General features: G+C 39.6%; 1 protein-coding gene and 1 pseudogene across 2 annotated transcripts in view; both read right to left on the bottom strand.

The window, feature by feature from the left end:
* Positions 1 to 21,380, bottom strand: part of AAMDC (adipogenesis associated Mth938 domain containing) — a 32,946-nt gene that overhangs the window by 5,396 nt on the left and 6,170 nt on the right. For both annotated transcript variants that reach the window (XM_012744981.3, XM_012744980.3), the window contains exon 2: positions 15,957 to 16,106. In XM_012744981.3, the coding sequence (XP_012600435.1) occupies positions 15,957 to 16,088 (132 nt within the window). In that variant the 5' untranslated portion in view covers positions 16,089 to 16,106. The remainder of the gene's footprint in view (positions 1 to 15,956; positions 16,107 to 21,380) is intronic.
* LOC142870689 (uncharacterized) lies at positions 20,269 to 20,357 on the bottom strand (annotated as a pseudogene).

Genomic DNA, 21,380 nt, shown 5'->3' with positions numbered 1-21,380 from the left:
ATAAAACAAATCCATTTATGTCACTGTTTTTCTTAACATCATTCAGTGGCTTCTCACTGCCCTTAGAATAAATGCCAACCTCCTTAACAGGGTCTGTAAGTTCCCAACTACCACTCCAGCCTCATGGCATACCACTTTCTTCATGCTCCACACTCTGGTCACGTTGCCCTTCTATCACTTCTTCAACCATAGCACTTTCTCCCTCATCACTGTTAACATTATGGAAAGAAAATCTACAGATTGAGATAAAATATTTGCATATCACATATCTCACATAGTATTTGTACTCAGAATATACAAAGAACTTTGAAAACACAATAAGACAATAATTGAATTTTTTAAATGGGCGTAACAGTTAAAAACTTAACCGAAGAAGATATATGGCTGGTCCCTATGTACAGAAAGACTCTCAATATCATTATTTCCATTTCACTATGGAAATGCATATTAAAACCACAATGAGATACCAAATGCTGGTGAGGGTACAGAGAAATTGGATCTCTTATACATTGCTGGTGGTAATATAGAGCTCCTTTGAAAAACAGTTTGGCAGTTTCCCATAAAGTTAAACATTAATCATGAAACTCAGCAATCACACTCCTGGAAATGAAAACTCTTATTATAAAAACCTGTACATGAATGTCCACAGCAGCTTTTTTCGTAGTAGCCCCAAACTGGAAACAATCCAAATGTTCAACTGGTGAATGGATAGACAGATTGTATTATAACTCAAACAGTGGAATATTACTCATCAATAAAAAGAAATAATCTATTGATACACACACCAATGTGGATGAATCTAAAATGTATTACGCTAAGTGAAACAAGTCTCAAAAGATTACATACTATATGATTCCATTAAAATGACAAGTAAATTTTAATAAGGTCTGTATATTAGCTAATAGTATTTGTTAATTTCCTGATTTTGATCATTTTATTGTGATTGTGTAAGAAAATATCTTTGGGCCGGGCGCGGTGGCTCACGCCTGTAATCCTAGCACTTTGGGAGGCCGAGGCGGGCGGATTGCTCAAGGTCAGGAGTTCGAAACCAGCCTGAGCGAGACCCCGTCTCTACCAAAAATAGAAAGAAATTAATTGACCAACTAAAAATATATACATAAAAAATTAGCCGGGCATGGTGGCGCATGCCTGTAGTCCCAACTACTCAGGAGGCTGAGGCAGTAGGATTGCTGAGCCCAGGAGTTTGAGGTTGCTGTGAGCTAGGCTGACGCCACGGCACTCACTCTAGCCTGGGCAACAAAGTGAGACTCTGTCTCAAAAAAAAAAAAAAAGAAAATATCTTTGCTTTTTAGGAAATATACACAGGTATTTAGGACTAAAGGGGTATAATATTTATAACAGACTCAAACAGATTCAGGGAAGAAAACTACCCATAGATTGAGAGGATAATAAAAAACACAAAAAATATTAACATTTTGATCTGGGTGAAAAACCCATTGAGAATTATTGTACTATTCTTGTAACTTTTCTGTAAGCCTGAAATTATTTCAAAATAAAAGTTTTTTTTTTTTTTTTTAAGGTATAGTAGTATTATATAAGCAAGTTATATATTAGTAGGAAGACACCACATACAGGTACACATACACACTCATCTGCTCCCTGATTTATTTAGCCAAGGAAATAGAACTGAACAGAAGCCACATGGCTACACAAAGCAGAAAAGACACAGCATGTCTTTGCTGGCTTTCCCCATGCCTCTTGATTCCTTGTGGGGCATGCAGCTGCTGATGACATTCTTCACTGTCAGTGTTCCAGAGCAGATTACAAAGCCAAATTCTCTCTCACTACTAGCCTTTTATTTTCAGGCTTATCTCATCAGCATCTTCCTGAAGAATTAACACTAAAACTGTATGCACTCATGTTTAAGGGAATATCAAAGAGTGTTCTAGGTTAGAATACCTGTATGTCAAAGAGTGAACCAAACTGATCAGCAGCAAAGGTGCATCCTCATCTTGGGAAAGGATGCAGAGCTAGTGCCCAAGTATGTACCCAAGCTAGTGCCTTTGCCTCCAGCTTTCCCTGAGTTACCTAACCTCTTTGAACCTCACTTTCCTCATCTATAGAATGGGGATAATAATGGTTTTAACCTGTTGGGTGACTTGAGGATGAAGCACGACGACACCTGGCGAGGCAGTACTCTTAGCTGCATCGTTCTTTGAAGCCTCACCCTGCCCTCCCCTCGCCCCTTTCCCACGCTGTACCCTGGGGGAGTTCTCCACAAAGATCACAGGAGATTTGGAGAAAGTAGATTGTTTTCTTATAACATTATTTAAGTTTATAACTTTTTAAAGGCAAAACAAAATAAGGGATATATTTTCACTTGATTACAACTAGTTCTTAAAGAAAGACTCTTAATAGGATTGCATTAGATATCCTTTCCACAGCTATGGTGATCAATCATAGAACCACCCTGAGCTGAATAAATATGATTTAAAAGCTTAACATTTTTTCTAGAGATATGACCATGGTAAATATTTAATAGAATTATAGATCAGGGTTGGAGATCTTTACCTTCCTTAAATAAATGCATTTGCCTGAATTTGAATGATTCCTTCATTTAACAAAGAATAGCACCTACTTTGAGTAGCACCATGTCCACATACTCTAAGAGCTCACATACCAGTACTAGTATAATGAAACAAGGCCATTCACTGCTAGAAATCAAGTGAAAGGTCAGAAGAGAGTACAAATCCATAATCCTCTGGAGATTCAGACTGGAGACAGCCGCAGCCCATCAGAGTTGCTGGATCAATAGAACTCAAATGATGAATTTAGCTGTTGCTGCTTTACTGCAGGCCCATGGTGTCACGTACAGAGCAATGAAAGATAACTGCCACGGCCTGTGGATCCAGGCGTTGGTAGTGATTACTCTCAGTGTTGTGCAGAGGCCTGGGGCTGAAGCATCAGTCTGTTATTGAGGCAACCTCAACCTGCCACCAGCTCCTCCTGTGCTTCCTCCAATTCCTTAGGACAAGCCACTAAGGCTCATATCCTTATTGAATGTCTAATGCTGTTCCTCTAAGAGGCTTTATGTCACACGACCTAAGGTTGTAACGCTTGCTTTTTCTTAGGGGAAAGCTATTAATTGTGGAAAACTATCCAGCATTATGCCAGCTAAACAACAGGATGGCATCCTATAGGGCTCAAACATTTCCCCTTATTTTGTGTTAAATTTGAAAAGGAAACATTCCTAAATTACACTTTCAAAGAAGTATTTCCTTCTGCCAAAATAAAGTATGCATAAATGGGTAGTAGCTCTGCCATTATCTGGTTATGTTGCTGATAAAAGCAGATTCTGTGAGTGAAGGTTAAAGGATCTCTGGAATCTGTCCCCTGTGGACACTGCTTGAGTCACAGTCTCATTATTGCTTGTCTGAATTAACGGGCTCTTAATGATCTTACTACCTCTACCAGGGCAGAGGCCTGTTTTTGTGCCATAGGGCCCTGGCAGTCTGCTGAAGCCTCTGGCCCCCTTCTCAGAATAATGTTTAAAAATCCATAAAATAAAATATATAAGATTACAAAGGAAACAGATCTTATACTAAAGGAATTATAAAATATTAAAAACAAATATATCTGCATCTTTATTAGTTTAGAAGAGTGCAAATCTTTTCCAAAAGCCGACCAGCATACTTAACTTCCATCTCACAGAGGTAGACTGCTAGTTGCTCTTTCAAAATCCATTCTGACCCTTTCCTTTGGTATGTACCTGCTAAGCTAGAGACTCCATTTTCTGCCTTTCTTGCAGCTAGTTGTGGCCATGTGACTGCTGTCACCAATATAAAATTCAATGGAATGTGAGCAGAAGAAATGATTCCACTTCTGGGTTTAGCGTTAGATTTTCTTCTCTTTCTCCTTCCTTTAAGTTAGAATCCTGGCCTGCCTACAACCAGTTACCACCATTCAAATGCTCTAGGAGATGGTGGAGCAACACAAAGAAAAAAACCTGGGTCCCTAAATGACCCTGTGCAGCAGAGCTGTCCATACCTCCTCCACCCTACCACCCAGCTTAGACTGGCTGCATGGATTTATGAGAGAAATACACTTCTATTTTCTTTAAGCCCTGGATTTCAGGATATCTATTTACAGCTTGGACTTTACACTAAGTAATAATACACAGACCCATTCCTAAACTAAATCTTGATTGGTTAGGCAAATCATTTGGGGCAGAATGAATGTTAGGGAGTCAACTACACTAGATCACTACAAGGGACCATGTATTATATGCAGAATATAACCTTACAGGAATTCAACTATGTGTTTCCAGAAAAAGAGAGAGAAAGAAAGAACTTCTGAAATACAGTAATTCAGCCATTCTATTCAAGGAACATATACCCTTGATTCAGCATGAGATAGCAGACATGTATCTGGTATTCCTTCCATTTCAATTTCATAGTTGCTGCTTCTAACATGAACACTTGACTTACTATGTTTCTAGTGTTTAAAACTACAATATAGGCCAGGAGTGGTGGCTCACGCCTGTAATCCTAGCACTCTGGGAGGCTGAGGCGGGTGGATCACTCAAGGTCAGGAGTTGGAGACCAGCCTAAGCAAAAGCGAGACCCTGTCTCTACTAAAAATAGAAAAAAATTAATTGGCCAACTAAAAATATATAAAGAAAGAATTAGCCGGGCATGGTGGCGCATGCCTGTAGTCCCAGCTACTTGGGAGGCTGAGGCAGAAGGATTGCTTGCGCCCAGTAGTTTGAGGTTGCTGTGAGGTAGGCTGACGCCATGGTTCTCTAGCCCAGACAACACAGTGAGACTCTGTCTCAAAAACAGACAAACAAACCCCTACAATATGCATTTTTCATACAATATGGACCTAAATGCAAGGCAACTACTTTATCTGACCCTCATCAAAGATAACCACTATGTTCTAACACTGAAAGATCTTCCTAAAGGGTTTAGACTATAAGCAATTTTAATTTTAATTGCTGACTTTAAAATTTAATCCCTCAGTAAAATTCAAGTCTACCATATTAGCCTAAATAATCATAGTAGGAGGCCGGGCACGGTGGCTCACGCCTGTAATCCTAGCACTCTGGGAGGCCGAGGTGGGCGGATTGCTCAAGGTCAGGAGTTTGAAACCAGCCTGAGCAAGAGCGAGACCCCGTCTCTACTATATAAAAATAGAAAGAAATTAATTGGCCAACTAATATATATAGAAAAAATTATCCAGGCATGGTGGCGCATGCCTGTAGCCCCAGCTACTTGGGAGGCTGAGGCAGGAGGATTGCCTGAGCCCAGGAGTTTGAGGTTGCTGTGAGCTAGGCTGATGCCACCGCACTCACTCTAGCCTGGGCAACAAAGCAGACTCTGTCTCAAAAAAAAAAAGAAAGAAAGAAAGAAAGAAAAAAAGAGTGAAGTCAAAGATCACACCTTCTGTAAAGACTCTCCGAAGTCATCCAGGCAATTTTAGGTACTCCCTCCTCTCCACTCCCATTATACCTCTTGGTTTATCTACTGTAGCACTTACTACACTTCTCTTTTAGCTTAAGTCCCCCACAGAGCTCCTTAAAGACAGAAACAAGTGATTTATCTTAAAGACAATGCCTAGTACCTAGTAAGCAAACCCTACATATTTTAAAATGTTGGATAATGATAATACCCACTATTCCTTCTGAGTGAACAAATGATACTACATATCCAAATTCATATTTAGATGCTAGAATGCTTGAACATTAATGAAGGATTCTAAAAGGCTTTGAGAAATCACCAAAATCCATCATTTCATTCTTGGGAGCTTTCACCTTCTGTTGTGTTTCAACTTTGACTTAAATAAAGAAAGCAATATGGAATACTGTTCATTTTTACTAACCAATTTAATCATTTCCACATTTCAAAACTGGCCTTCTTATAAATTGTTGGTAATACTAAAATATGGTACAACCCCTATAAAGGGAATTGGGAAATATCTAACAAATCTACATTTACCTTTATACTTTAACCATAATCCTAGTTCTAAGAATTTACCTTGAAGATACACTTCTTTTTTTTATTGCAGCATATTATGGGGGTATAAATGTTAAGGTTACATATATTGTCCATGCCCCCCAACCCCCTCGAGTCAGAGCTTCAAGCGTGACCATCCTGATACACTTCCTTTTTTTTTTTTTTTTTTTGGAGACAGAGTCTCACTTTGTTGCCCAGGCTAGAGTGAGTGCTGTGGCATCAGCCTAGCTCATAGCAGCCTCAATCTCCTGGGCTCAAGCGATCCTACTACCTCAGCCTCCCGAGTAGCTGGGACTACAGGCATGCACCACCATGCTCGGCTAATTTTTTCTATATATATTTTTAGTTGGTCAATAAATTTCTTTCTATTTTTAGTAGAGACGGGGTCTCGCTCAGGCTGGTTTTGAACTCCCGACCTTGAGCAATCCACCCGCCTTGGCCTCCCAGAGTGCTAGGATTACAGGAGTGAGCCATCGCGCCTGGCAGATACACTTCCTTTTAAAAAAATTTTTTTTTAAATTTTTTGTAGAGACAGGGTTTCACTATGTTGCCCAGGCTAGTATGAAACTCCTGGCCCCAAGCAATCCTCCTGCCTCAGCCTCCCAAAGTGCTGGGATTATAGGTGTGAGCCACCATGCCTGGCCATGATACATTTTCAACAATATAAAAAACATATATAAGGTTATTCATTATAGCATTAATGATAACAGCAAAATATTGAAAGCAATCTAAGTGCCCATCCATTAGCACTAAATTGAATAAACAATATTATACTCATGAAGTAGATTACTCTGTAGTAGTTAAAAAAGAACTCTATGAACTGATATCCTGATTTTCAGTATTTATTAATTTATTAAGAAAAAAAAAGGTCAAGGGGGCCAGGCACAGTTGCTCATCCCTATAATGCCAGCCCTGTAATCCCAGCGTTCTGGGAGGCCAAAGTAGGAGGATCACTTGAGACCAGGAGTTCAAGACCAGCTTTAGCAACATAGCAAGACCTGTTCTCTACAAAAAACAGAAAAATTAGCCAGGTGTAGTGGTGCACGACTGTAGTCACAGCTACTCAGGAGGCTGAGGCAGGATGAGCTCTTGAGCCCAGGAGTTTAAGGTTGCAGTCAGTGAGCTACAATGATGTGAAAGCACTCCAGCCTGGGCAATGGAATGAGACCCTGTCTAAAAAAAAAAAAAAAAAGCAAAACCACATTGGGAGGAAGGGCAACTAATTAATACTCTTGAGTATTATTATGTGCTAGACATTATGCTAGGTAACTCAGGAAGAGAAGAAAATTAACTTTTTCTTTTTTTAAATCAAGTATCCACTATGTGAAAGGCACTATGATAGATGCTTTCCAAAGATAAACACATTTAATAGCAAAGCAACCCCATGAAGCACATTAGTTTTAGGCCCCTAATCCCAAGAGACTGATTCAGCAGGTGAGGAAAGGGAGGAAGATACAGAATCTACATTTTAAACACTCTAGGTGATAAATCATACTTTGAGAACTATCAGTTGAGAGAAAAGAAAGAATGAGAATTTACTTGAGCAAGACCAGTTGTATACATTTTAAAAGTTATTCTTTTTTTTTTTTTTTTTTTTTTTTTGAGACAGAGTCTCGTTTTGTTGTCCAGGCTAGAGTGAGTGCCGTGGCGTCAGCCTAGCTCACAGCAACCTCAAACTCCTGGGCTCCAGTGATCCTTCTGCCTCAGCCTCCCGAGTAGCCGGGACTACAGGCATGCGCCACTATGCCCGGCTAATTTTTTATATATATATCAGTTGGCCAATTAATTTCTTTCTATTTATAGTAGAGACGGGGTCTCGCTCTTGCTCAGGCTGGTTTTGAACTCCTGACCTTGAGCAATCCGCCCGCCTCGGCCTCCCAAGAGCTAGGATTACAGGCGTGAGCCACAGCGCCCGGCCTTAAAAGTTATTCTTCCAACTCATGCCTTACTCTTTACATCAGTCTGTGACAAACTGATACTGTTCTCTTTTATAGATAATTAAACTGAGGTACAGAGGCTAAATAACTAGTTTAAGGTTATCTAGCTAAAAATCAACAGTGCCTAGACCTATGAATGTAAATGTTTACCAAATATCTCTATCTAGATGGCCTAATATAAGTTCAAGAGCAACATGTTCCAAAAGAATTCATCATTTTCTCTACCTAACCCCTGCCCCACATATAAACACATCTCTTCCTTCCCTAAGTTACCCACTTTCAATGAATGGCACCACCACTTACCCATTTATCCATGATAGAATCTTCCCTCATCTGTTAACTCTAGTAAGTCATGTTATCCTGTCAATTGCACATTTTAACAGTTTTCAAATTTGTTGTGTCATTTCCATCTATGCTACAACTAACTTAAAAACAGCTTCATTTATTGATTACCTATCACTGTACATTAATCCTTAGATCAACTAACTCTAAGAAGTAATTTTATCTTCATTTTATTGATGAAGAGTCTGAAGCTTACATAGCTTTGATCCTATGTACTTTAGCCTCTACACAGATGACTTCTAGATAAACACCTCAGTTTTTCTTTCTTCATCTTTCTCAATACCTCTCTCTCCAACTAGATGGAGAACACTTCCTCTTCCTGCTGACAAATGAAACTAACAAGTTAAAAACTAAACTTATGGTAACCTTCTCCTATTTTCCTTTTATCATCAATGGAACCTTCACAGTTTTATAGTTTTTAATCTTAATAAGAGGGAAAAAATATATATATAGTCAAAAGGAACATGAAAGAAAGTTGGGGCCGGGCGCCGTGGCTCACCCCTGTAATCCTAGCACTCTGGGAGGCCGAGGTAGGCGGATTGCTCGAGGTCAGGAGTTCGAGACCAGCCTGAGCAAGAGCGAGACCCCATCTCTACTATAAATAGAAAGAAATTAATTGGCCAACTAATATATATATACACAAAAAATTAGCCGGGCATGGTGGCGCATGCCTGTAGTCCCAGCTACTCGGGAGGCTGAGGCAGCAGGATTGCTTGAGCCCAGGGGTTTGAGGTTGCTGTGAGCTAGGCTGACGCCATGGCACTCACTCTAGCCAGGGCAACAAAGCGAGACTGTCTGAAAAAAAATAAAAAATAAAAAATAAAAAAAATAAAAAAATAAAAAAAAAAGAAAGTTGGAATCTGACCTGAGCTTACTGTTTGATCTCACACTTTTCTAGCTCTGTGCCTACACAAGTTATATAACTTCTCTGTGCTTAAGTTTCCATAAATAATGATGCTAATGGTAATATTATCTCATATGGTCTTGTGTGGAAAAAATACAATATACAGTACTAAATACATTTTTTAGGGGAAACAAATCTCTCTAGTATGGAACACTGACAAGTTCATGTTCCAGTATATCTTAGACCACAGTCTGGATAACCTTTGTCAGATACAGCATTCTCCCACATTAGTATCTGTGATGATTAATTTCATGTGACAACTTGACTGGGTCACAGGGTGCCTACATTAAATATTATGTCTGGGTGTGTCTGTGAGGATGTTTATGACTGAGATTAGCATTTGAATTGATGGACTCAGTAGAATGCCCTCTCCAGTGTTGGTGAGCATCATCCATTGAAGGCTTGAAAAGAACAAAAGGCAGAGGAAGGAGAATTTGCTTCTGCTTTACCACTTTAGCTGGGACATCTCATTTCACCTTCTCCTGCCCTAGGACTAGGATTTAAACTACCAGCTCCCCTGGTTCTCAGGCCTTCAGACTGAGACTGAATTATACCACTGGCTTTCCTGGGTCTCCAACTTACAGAGAGCAGATCATGGTTCAGTCAATTTCACATAGTAAACCTCCTTTTATATATTTCATATATATCCTACTGGTTCTCTTTTTCTAGAGAACCCTGACTAATATAGTATCTAAAGTGGTTACAACCTATTCATTGAATAAAATATAAACTTAGGTCTGCATGTACAGACCTTCTGTCAACCACATCACTGCCCACTCTTGCACCTCTCCAGTGTGAGTCTATGAAACACTACAATAGAGCCATCTGGTTCAAGTAGGCCACAGATTTAGGGCTTCTTATTCCACAGCCTTCGCTCATTATGTCCCTTCCATTCCTTTTACCAATCCAGGTATATTTCATGATTTATGATCCAAGTCGGTAGCTAAGAAGCAACTAGGTGTCAAGATCAAATCAAGAGTGCATGCTAGCCAGGTGTGGTGGCTCACACCTGTAATCCTAGCACACTGGGAGGCTGAGGTGGGAGGACTGCTTGAGCTCAGGAGTTCAAGACCAGCCTGAGCAAGAGTGAGACCCCATCTCTACTAAATGTATAAAGAAAGAAATTAGCCAAACAACTAAAAATAGAAAAATTAGCTGGACATGATGGCATGTGCCTGTGGTCCCAGCTACCTGGAAGGCTGAGGCAGAAGGATTGCTTGAGCCCAGGAGTTTGAGGTTGCTGTGAGCTAGGCTGATGCCACGGCAGTCTAGCCCAGGCAAGAGAGTGAGACTCTGTTTCAAAAAAAAGTAAGAGTGCATGCAGTTCAGAACCAAGGCAAGAACAGAGAGTGTGTTGGAGCTCTCTTTTTATGTGGGGCCTGATTCTGCAGGCCTGTGTACTATGCAAAACAATGTGATAGACTATACAACCTGAAACGTTTCCTTAAACAAAATGTCAGATAAAAATAAACATCCTTTGAAATGCATAGCTGAGTTTACAAAAAGGAAAGGGAAATGCACAGAGGCCAAAAGTGAAGAGACAGTTGGAAATCAAAACAGTAAACTGATATTGAAGTTACCCTGGGGCATTTGCCATTCTCAGAGTCTTGCTTTTTTTTTTTTTTTTTGAGACGTAGTCTCGCTCTGTTGCCCAGGCTAGAGTGAGTGCCATGGCGTCAGCCTAGCTCACAGCAACGTCAAACTTCTGGGCTCAAGCAATCCTGCTGCCTCAGCCTCCCGAGTAGCTGGGACTACAGGCATACATCACCATGCCCGGCTAATTTTTCCTATATATATTAGTTGGCCAATTAATTTCTTTCTATTTATAGTAGAGACGGGGTCTCGCTGATGCTCAGGCTGGTTTCGAACTCGTGACCTTGAGGGATCTACCTGCCTGGGCCTTCCAGAGTGCTAGGATTACAGGCGTGAGCCACCACGCCCAGCCGAGTCTTGCATTTTAACACCCATTCTGAGGTGGAGACAAGGCATAAGGAAGGTGGGAAACGAGCTGAGACATCCTTTCCAATCTTAAAACAGCCTTCTTAAATCTATCTTGGTTGAAATGATTGACCCCCAAAATCCACCCACTGCCTCAGCTTTGGCTCTAGGTAGGGGGGAAGTCTCCTCTGAGAATTTATACCCACAAACATGATTGCACATCAGTTTGGGGCTCAAATATATACTATTAGCCTGGTCTAGGAAACCTTCAGTCAAGAAATTAAAAGTATCCCAGATTGAGAATAATATAGGATGCCTAGAAACAACTATAAATCTCCTTTAACAGGACAGATCTCAAAAAAGGGCATAGTCAGACCATTAAGGATTCCCACAGATAAAGTTCTGAAAAAACTACTGCCGACTTAGAATAACAAGAAAAATTAGAATTAAATATCAAGGATCTTTTCAGACAAACAAAAACTGAGAGTTCACCAAGAGAGCCTCACTAAAGGAACTTCTTTTTTTTTTTTTTTTTTTTTGAGACAGCAGAGTCTCCCTTTGTTGCCCAGGCTAGAGTGAGTGCCATGGCGTCAGCCTAGCTCACAGCAACCTCAAACTCCTGGGCTCAAGCAATCCTTCTGCCTCAGCCTCCCAAGTAGCTGGGACTACAGGCATGCGCCACAATGCCCGGCTAATTTTTTCTATATATATTAGTTGGCCAATTAATTTCTTTCTATTTATAGTAGAGACGGGGTCTGGCTCTTGCTCCGGCTGGTTTCCAACTCCTGACCTTGACCAATCTGCCCACCTTGGCCTCCCAGAGAGCTAGGATTACAGGCGTGAGCCACTGCACCCAGCCTAGGAACTTCTAAAGGATATTGATTCAAAAAGAAAGAACTGATCCCAAAAGATCTAAACTACAAAAATAATGAGAAAGGAAACTGGTAGAGAAATGTGGGTAAATCTAAATACCTGATTTCAGCAATGTAAGGAAACCTCTGTCAAATTGTAACTGGCTCTATGAACAAATTTCAATGACCCTATATGTTGTTTTCATAATCCTCACCCTTAAGTAACTACTTGATCTTTTGAGTTGCTTCCCAGAAGCAATTGGTTGTTTTTCTCAAGACAATCAATCAAAAATGATTGACAAATCAATCAAAAATGGTTGATTTTCTCAAGACAAAGGAGCTGACATTCTGAAGTCCTATAGGTAGACTTCCTGACACCAAGATTCATCATCCCCCACAACCTGCCCCCAGTGCACTTGGCCCCTAGTCAGTTACACCAGGAACAGCCCAAGGCATGTAGTCCCTCCTTTAAAAGCCCAAGATCTCCCTTACTGGAAGAGTCAGATTTGAGGCAGCTTCTCTTATTCTCCTGAGGAGATGTATGTTGTATTAAAAAATTTGGCAATCCTCATTGTCTCAATAATTGGGTCTTTGTGTAAGGAACACCTGGACCTACACCAAAACCCCCTTGTGGTTTCAACAACAAAACCATTAGCTCATCACTAAAGTAACTGGGCAGACTTCAGCAGCCACACATGACAAAGAATACAAACTTACAGGACAAAGAATATAGACATTACAGAACATAGGGACAAATTAACAACAATAAACAGCAGCCACAAACCTTGGGAATGGGAAGGGAAGTTGATTTCCAGAATTGCTACATTATATTATGTAAAATGTCCAGTTCTCAATCAAAAATTGAGAAATGTAAACAACAAAGAAAGATAGGATAGGAAGCAAGAGAAAGTAAGAATGGTGGGCTCATAGAGGAGGAAAAAAAAGCAGTCAACAGAAACTATTTCTAAGGAAGCCAAGATGTTGGACTTAACTAGAGAAAGACTATTAATCAGCTATTTTAAATATGTAATAAGCACTAAAGGAAACCATGTTCAAAGGAACTATAGGAAGGTATAACACCAAATAGAGAATATCAACAAAGAAATAAAAATTATTAAAAAGAAACAAATAGACTGGGCATGTTGGCTCATGCCTATAATCCTAGCACTCTGGGAGGCTGAGGCGGGAGGATTACTCGAAGTCAGGAGTTTGAAACCAGCCTGAGTGAGATCCCGTCTCTACCAAAAATAGAAAGAAATTAATTGAACAACTAAAAATATATATACAAAAAAAAAAATTAGCTGGGCATGGTGGTGCATGCCTGTAGTCCCAAGGTACAAGGGAGGCTCAGGCAGGAGGATCACTTGAGCCCAGGAGATTGAGGTTGCTGTGAGCTAGGCTGATGCCACAGTACTCACTCTAGCCTGGGCAACAAAGTGAGACTCTGTCTCAAAAAATAAAAAAATAAATAAAAAAAGAATTTATATCCAACAAAACTATCCTTCAAAAATGAAGGATCTACTTATGTCATTGCACCATGAATAGCTCCACTGTTAAGTGAAAATTATTAAAACAACAAAACAACAACAAAGAAAAGCCAAAAGCAAAACCCACAAAAGTAACAAGAAAAAACCAGCAAGGCCTCTGCAAATGGTCCTAAGAGCAAATAGCAAATGAAGAGACATCTAGGCCGGGCGCGGTGGCTCATGCCTATAATCCTAGCACTCTGGGAGGCCGAGGCGGTCAGGAGTTCAAAATCAGCCTGAGCAAGAGCGAGACCTCATCTCTACTATAAATAAAAAAGAAATTAATTGGCCAACTAATATACATAGAAAAAATTAGCCGGGCATGGTGGTGCATGCCTGTAGTCCCAGCTACTTGGGAGGCTGAGGCAGGAGGATCACTTGAGCCCAGGAGTTTGAGGTTGCTGTGAGCTACGCTGACGCCATGGCACTCACTCTAGCCTGGGCAATAAAGTGAGACTCTGTCTCAAAAAAAAAAAAAAAGAGACATCTATATAAAAAAAAATCCATAAAAATTTGCTACTATGGACTGAATGTTTGTGTCCCTATGCAATTCATATATTGAAACCCTAATCCCAATATGATGGTATTCAGGGGGGGGTGCCTATGGGAGTTAACTAAATCATAAAGGTAGAACCTTCAGGAATGGGATTAGTGCCTTTATAAGAAGAAGCCAGAGAGCTAGCTAGCTCTCTTTCCACCACGTGAAGATACAAGAAGTTGGCTGTCTGCAAACTGGAAAAAGGCACTCATTCACCAGAACCCAACCATGCTGGCATCCTGATTTCATAATTTCTGCCTCTAGAACTATGAGAAATAAATGTTCATGGTTTAAGGTACCCAGTCTATGATACTTTGTTATAGTAGCCTGAACTAAGACATGTGGTAAGACAGGTGAGAATCTATGGTATTTAAATCAAGATTGCTATCTCCCTGCCTCCTCCCAGTTGTGAGGTAAAGACTCCACTCCAGATTGTTGTGGCTAGGAACACAAGGCTCCTTCTTCCCTCAGCATCCAGCTAGAAGGCTTTCTTTCCAGGAAGAGTAGGAATTTAGTGTTCTTTATCCTTCCCCCAGCTTTCTGTTGTTGAGGCCAAATCCAAGGTGAATGTGGTAGAAAACTAGAGGCTTCCTTCTTTTGCCAAACCTACACCTTGGGCATGGCACACTGAGTACACTGGAGGAAGTGCAATAATAGGGAAATGCAAATCAAAACCACATGAGAGGCCGGGCGCTGTGGCTCACGCCTGTAATCCTAGCTCTTGGGAGGCCGAGGCGGGCGGATTGCTCGAGGTCAGGAGTTCGAAACCAGCCTGAGCAAGAGCGAGACCCCGTCTCTACTATAAATAGAAAGAAACTAATTGGCCAACTAATATATATACAAAAAATTAGCCGGGCATGGTGGCGAATGCCTGTAGTCCCAGCTACTTGGGAGGCTGAGGCAGGAGGATTGCTTGAGCCAGGAGTTTGAGGTTGCTGTGAGCTAGGCTGACGCCATGGCACTCACTCTAGCCTGGGCAACAAAGCGAGACTCTGTCTCAAAAAACAAACAAACAAACAAACAAAAAACCACATGAGAATAACAGTTCACACCCAATAGGAAGGTTATAAAAAACAATGAAAAAAATAATGTGTTGGTGAAGAGAGGTGTGGAAAAATTGGAACTCTCATATATTCCTGGTGGAAATATAAAATGGTACAGCTGCTTTGGAAGACAGTTTCTCAAAAGGTTAAACATATGTGTCTTTATGGTGCACTTTGGGGAAAAAAATAATAAAAAATTAAATAAATAAATAAAAATAAAAAGGTTAAACATAGAGTTACCATATAATTCCAGAAACCCACTACTGGGAATACACTTAAGAGAACTGAATTATTCCATTGATATAAAACATCCAGAATAGGCATATCTATAGCAACAGAAAGTAGACTACTTGTTGCCAGGAGTTGAAGGTGGGGGGGGAAGAGGAATGGGCACTGATTGTTAATGGTTATGGGGTTTCTTTTGGGGATGATAAATATATTCTAAAATTAACATTAGTAAGTGTTATACAAGTTTATAAATATAAAAAATCCTTTGATATTCAGGATGGGATCCTAAGGTGGGAAGATCACTTGAGGCCAGGAGTTCAAGACCAGCCTGGGTAATATAGCAAGACCCTGTCTCTCTACACAAACAAACAGACAAACAAGAAAAGCAAAGTAGCAAGATACAATGGCTCTGGGCCTAAAGTCCCAGCTACTTGGGAGGCTGAGGTGGGAGGATTGCTTCAGGAGTTTGAGACTGGCATGGGGGTGAGACAACATCTCTTAAGAAAAAAAGGTCCATTGAACTACATACTTTAAAAATGTGAATTTAATGTCATGTGAATTATATCTCAAAAAAAAGAGGAAAGTAGTTACTTTTCACCCGGTTGTTACAGCTTAGGAGGTTGGAAATCACCTGGTTGGCCTCATGTAGTGTCAACCGAAGACTAGTATCTTACCTCAGTTCCTGTTTCTCTCCAATCCCAAGCCCGACTGCCCCCTGGCCATACTTTGCAGTCCTTATAGGTTGTAGTAGAGCCTTGAACTTTCATTTGCCCCCATGAGAGGGAAGCAATTTCAGGGGAAGACATAAGGAACTTAACTGAAATCTGGAATTAAAAGAAAAATACACTAAGTCAGTTATAATTTTGAAACAGCTTCAAAATATAGGGATAGTAAACCCTGATTCTCCATGATTTGAGAAGTATCTTTCTCATGGTTGTCACTTCTCCAGAGGTCTAAAAAGTAACTATTATTCTTAGAATCCTGAAACATCCAACTTTGGAAACTGGATACAACAATTACTTCTCAAACTCCAGAGGGAATCCTCAGGATATTTATTGAGATAAAATTTAAAGGTGGAGATTTACTTCACCATGATGGGACAAAGAGGCTGACATAGTCTTTCCCCAAAAAGAAATTATAAAGCTAGAAAAACTGTCAAAAGCAACCATTTGTCACTCTAGAAATAAAATTAAAGATACATCACAAACTGAGAAGTGCTTACTCATGAAAATCACTGAGTTTCAGGTAAGAACAGCAAGATTTTTTTTTGTTCTTGTCCTTCACTACCCTCATTTCCCTACCCCAGTTCTGTTGGCACCAAGGTTCAAGTAGGTTGGAGCAGGACATGTAAGTGAACATCCTTGCTGCCACTGCCAGAGGAGGCTCACTTGATTTGGAATATTATCAGTTTAATATTATCATCAATATTGGTGCCCTCAATATAAGCAAACATGGATGGCAGGTAGTTCTGTTTGCCTGATGTTGCCTTTTGTTTGGGACAAGCAATAAATTGGCAGACTAGGAAGGGATTTAACAGGAATTTCCCAGAAGTCACACAGCCATAGGGGTCTTTATATGCTCTCCGCATATCCCAAGTGGACCAGAGGCTCCAAGGGTATGCATCAAAGACTTGAGTAGACCTAAGGCATCCAAACATTCTGGGCTGATGAAACCTGAGCACATGCGCAGTGGATGAGCAAGAAGGCTAAAGAAGGCCTAGCAGAATGTAAAAGCCAGTGAAGACATAAAATAGCTGGAGCCCAAGCAACAAAGCAAGACCCTATCTCTACAAAAAAAATGAAAAAATTAGTTGGGCATGGTGGCATGCACCTGTAGTCCCAGCTACGTGGGAAGCTGAGGCAGGAGGATCACTGGAGCCCAAGAGTTTGAGTTTGCACTAAGCTGTGATGACACCATTGCACTCTAGCCCAAGAAACAGAGTGAGACCCTGTTTAAAAAATAAAAACAAAAACAAACAGCCAGAATTTTGAATGTACTTCCCAGTTCATACGTTGATCCAAGAGCAGAAAGTCGTCCTGGCCCAAGGTGTTTAAGCCAAATCTCTGATTAATCTTTGGCTGATCACTAAGCTATGCAGACACAGAGGAGAATCCTGGAAAACCAGGTTTGAAAATAAAATCAAGAAAAAAATCCCCACCTGAATAGAGATTTCAGTGGCTGCACGCTGCATGGGAGATAGAACACACAGATTTAGTGTTATGGTTTTAAGTGTTTGTCTCCTTCCAAATTCATGTTGAAACTTAATTACCATTATAACATTATTAAGAGATGGAACCTTTTTTTTTGTTTGTTTGAAACAGAGTCTCACTTTGTTGCCCAGGCTAGAGTGAGTGCCGTGGTGTCAGCCTCACTCACAGCAACCTCAAACTCCTGGACTCAAGCAATCCTACTGCCTCAGCCACCCCAGTAGCTGGGACTACAGGCATGCACCATCATGCCTGGCCAATTTTTTCTATATATATTTGTTGGCCAATTAATTTCTTTCTATTTATAGTAGAGACGGAGTCTTGCTCTTGTTCAGGCTCGTTTCGAACTCCTGACCTCGAGCAATCTGCCCACCTCAGCCTCCCAGAGTGCTAGGAAGAGATGGAACCTTTAAGAGGTGATTAGACCATGAGAGCTATGCCCTCATGAATGGATTAATGCTATGATTGGGGGAGTAGATTCATTAGAAAAGGAGTTTGAACTGTTTTTGTTTTTTTTTTTAATCTCTCTATTGCCTTTTCTTTTCCCTTCTGCTATGTGATGCCTGCTGCTATGGTATGATGCAGCAAGAAGGCCCTCACCAGTTGCTGGCCCTCTATCTTGGACTTCCTCGCCTCCCAAACTATAAGAAATACATTTCTGTTCATTATAAATTACCCAGTTTCATGTGTTCTGTTATAGTAGCATAAAATGGACTAAGACATTCAGTATAGTAGGCAAGTGACTAAAACCACAAACAAATAAAGAACAACTTTCAGGGAAGAATATCAGAATCTAGACTTCCTATATTATCTAAAATGTCCAGTTTTCAACAAAATATTATAAGACATCAAAGAAACAAAAATGTGTGACCCACACTCAATGAACTGAAACTATCTGAATACTCCCAAATGTCTGATTTAGCAAAGACATCAAAAAAGCTATGATAAATACAAGGGAAATAGTGTGTAAAAAAATTAAACAAAAATATGATAATGACTCAATGAATACAGAATCTCAAAAAAGAGACATTAAAACAAATAAAATGTAAATTCCAGCATTGGTAAATACAATCAATAAAAGATGCTTATATCAGTCATGGTTCTCCAGAGAAACAGAAGCAGTATATTATTATATATTAAGAGACTTATTTCAAGGAATGGCTAACAAAATCGTGGGGATTGACAGGTCCAAAATGTATAGATAATGCTCATGGCCTGCTAATTCTTGGGCAGTTGTTACAGTACTGAAGCAGTATTTCTTCGTCTTCAAGGAAACATCAGTTTTGTTTTAAGTCCTTTAAATTGATTGGAAGGGGCTCACTCAGAGCATCAAGGACAATCTCACTGATATAAAAGGATACTGATTATAGATGCTAACCACATCTACAAAATACCTTTACACCAACACCTAGATCAGCATTCAACTGAAAAACTGGGTACTACAACCTAATTGCGCTGACACATAAAACTAACCATCTCAGTCAATTTGGCACCTATTTACATCTTAACCATAATTAATCTCCAAAAAATAATTACAAAGGCATACTTCTGCCTAACATTAATAACTGCTAATTCATTTTTGCAACTGCAACTTCTGAATACCATTTTAAAAATAACAAAGAAGATCAACATACTCTTTTGGGTGCTGTTCTAATACTACACTATAAGGGAGAAAACATATACATATAATTATAATACAAGGTAACTTTTTTTTTTTTTTTTTGAGACAGAGTCTCACTATGTTGCCCCTGCTAGAATGCCCTGTCGTCGGCCTAGCTCATAGCAACCTCAAACTCCTGGGCTCAAGCAATCCTTTTGCCTCAGCCTCCCAAGTAGCTGAGACTACAGCCAGGCATGTGCCACCATGCCCGGCTAATTTTTTCTATATATTTTTAGTTGGCCAATTAATTTCTTTCTATTTTTTTAGTAGAGACAGGGTCTTGCTCTTGCTCAGGCTGGTTTCGAACTCCTGACCTTGAGCGATCCACCCACCTGCCTCCCAGAGTGCTAGACAAGGTCACTTTTAATAACAATACAAAGTAACTTTCGAAAAGTGACATAAGGAAAGTATAATGAATTGATATGAGTGTTAAGAACTTTTGTATTAGTCTAATAGGGCTTCCATTAGAAAATATCACAGACTGGTTGGCTTAAATGTTAGAAACTTAATTTCTCACAGGTTTGGAAGCTAGAAGTCCAAGATCAAGGTGCCAGCAGTGTTGTTTTCTGGTAAGGCCATTCTCATTGGCCTGCAGATGGATGCCTTTTTGCTGTGCTTTCACATGGCCTTTTTTGCTTGCATGGGCACTCCTGGTGTCTCTTCCTTTTCTTATAAACTCACCAATTTTACTGGATTAGGGTGCGATCCTTATGACCTCATTTAACTTCAACTACTTCCTTAAAGACCCTATCTACAAATATAGTCATATTAGTTAAGGCTTCAACATACAGATTTGGCAGGGAGGACACAATTCAGTCCATAGCAACTTCTAATTAGGGAATTAAAGAAATCTAATTGAGGAAAGAGTATTTGAACTGAGTCTTGAAATTAAATTGGGAAAGAAGGGAATTAATATTTATTAGGCAGCTACTATGAACTTCAGATATATCTCAACAACCCCAAGATTAGACAGTGGTTAAGAAACTTGACTCAGATTATATATAGCTAGTAAGTGAGAAAATCAGGATTGGAATCCAGGTCTGAGTGACTCTACAGCATATCCTCTTCAATTCTATGTGCCATTCTCCTCCATACTTCACATTCAACAACTATTAAAGAAGGAAGTGCAAAGGAAAATTACAGAGGAATTTATTATACTGATAAGAACAGATACTACACTGATCTTAGCCAAAAGGCCGAGAAGTGATACAGAGGAATTTAGTATTAGCAAAAATAACTTTCTGGGAGATAAAATGCCACTGTTTTTTTGGGAAGAAGAAGAAAGATGAGTCTGATGTAGAAATAAACCATAATTATTATAGCAGTTAAACATATCCTAAAGCATGGTGGCTTAAACAAGACAAAAGTTCAAAGTCCAGAGGTAGTCAAAATAAGACTAGGAATCAAGTTGCTTCTACCTTTCAGCTTCACAATCTTGATGATGAGGTCTTAAATCTCATGGTCTGATATGGAGCTCTAGACATCACATCCATGTTCTAAGCAGCAGAATGAAGAGAAAAAGTGGAAAGGAGCAAAGGGTCTATGCCAGGTGTCCTTAAAGAAATTTTCTAAAAGGTTTCAGAGAATACTTCTGCTTGCATCCCATTTCCCAGAATATAGTAATCACATGGTCACACTCAACTGCAGAGATGGCTAGAATATGTACTGTTTATTCCAAGAGGCAATGTGCCCTGGTATTATAAATAGCAGGGATTTCAAGAGGGGAATAACATATATTGGGGAAGTACTAGTCTCTGAGATAATTATTTATCCTCATAATTCATATTTTTATTTTTTCTTTTTAAAAAAATATGGATGCCCTTTGGTCTAGTCTGGTGTAGTTCATGAGATAATCTTTTTTTTTTTTAACCTCTGTATCCCATTCTCAGTATTAAAGAATCTGGGTAATTATTAGTATTATGTGCAAACTCCTTGTTAATATATTTAGTAGCATCCCCCTTCACTATATTTCATTAGTATGGCCAAGTTAACTTCTCCAAGTACTGAGAAGTGTTTATCAGTTTACCACCTGCTCTTCTTTTGTGATGTTGGAAAGCTTTTTATTCTGAAACTAATGTTTAAAATCCTTATCTTTTATTTCACAGCCTGTGACCAGTATATAATAATAATAGTAATATAGTAATAATAACAACAATATCAACTTTTAGAATAAATGTGTAAGGTATAAATTATAATCTCCATTTTCAGATAAGAAAGTAATGCTCTAAAGG

The sequence above is a fragment of the Microcebus murinus genome, chromosome 4 (genome assembly GCF_040939455.1).
Source record: "Microcebus murinus isolate Inina chromosome 4, M.murinus_Inina_mat1.0, whole genome shotgun sequence".
Taxonomy (NCBI): domain Eukaryota; kingdom Metazoa; phylum Chordata; class Mammalia; order Primates; family Cheirogaleidae; genus Microcebus; species Microcebus murinus.
The sequence above is the reverse complement of the archived record's forward strand: the minus strand, read 5'-3'. Positions and strand labels throughout refer to the sequence as shown.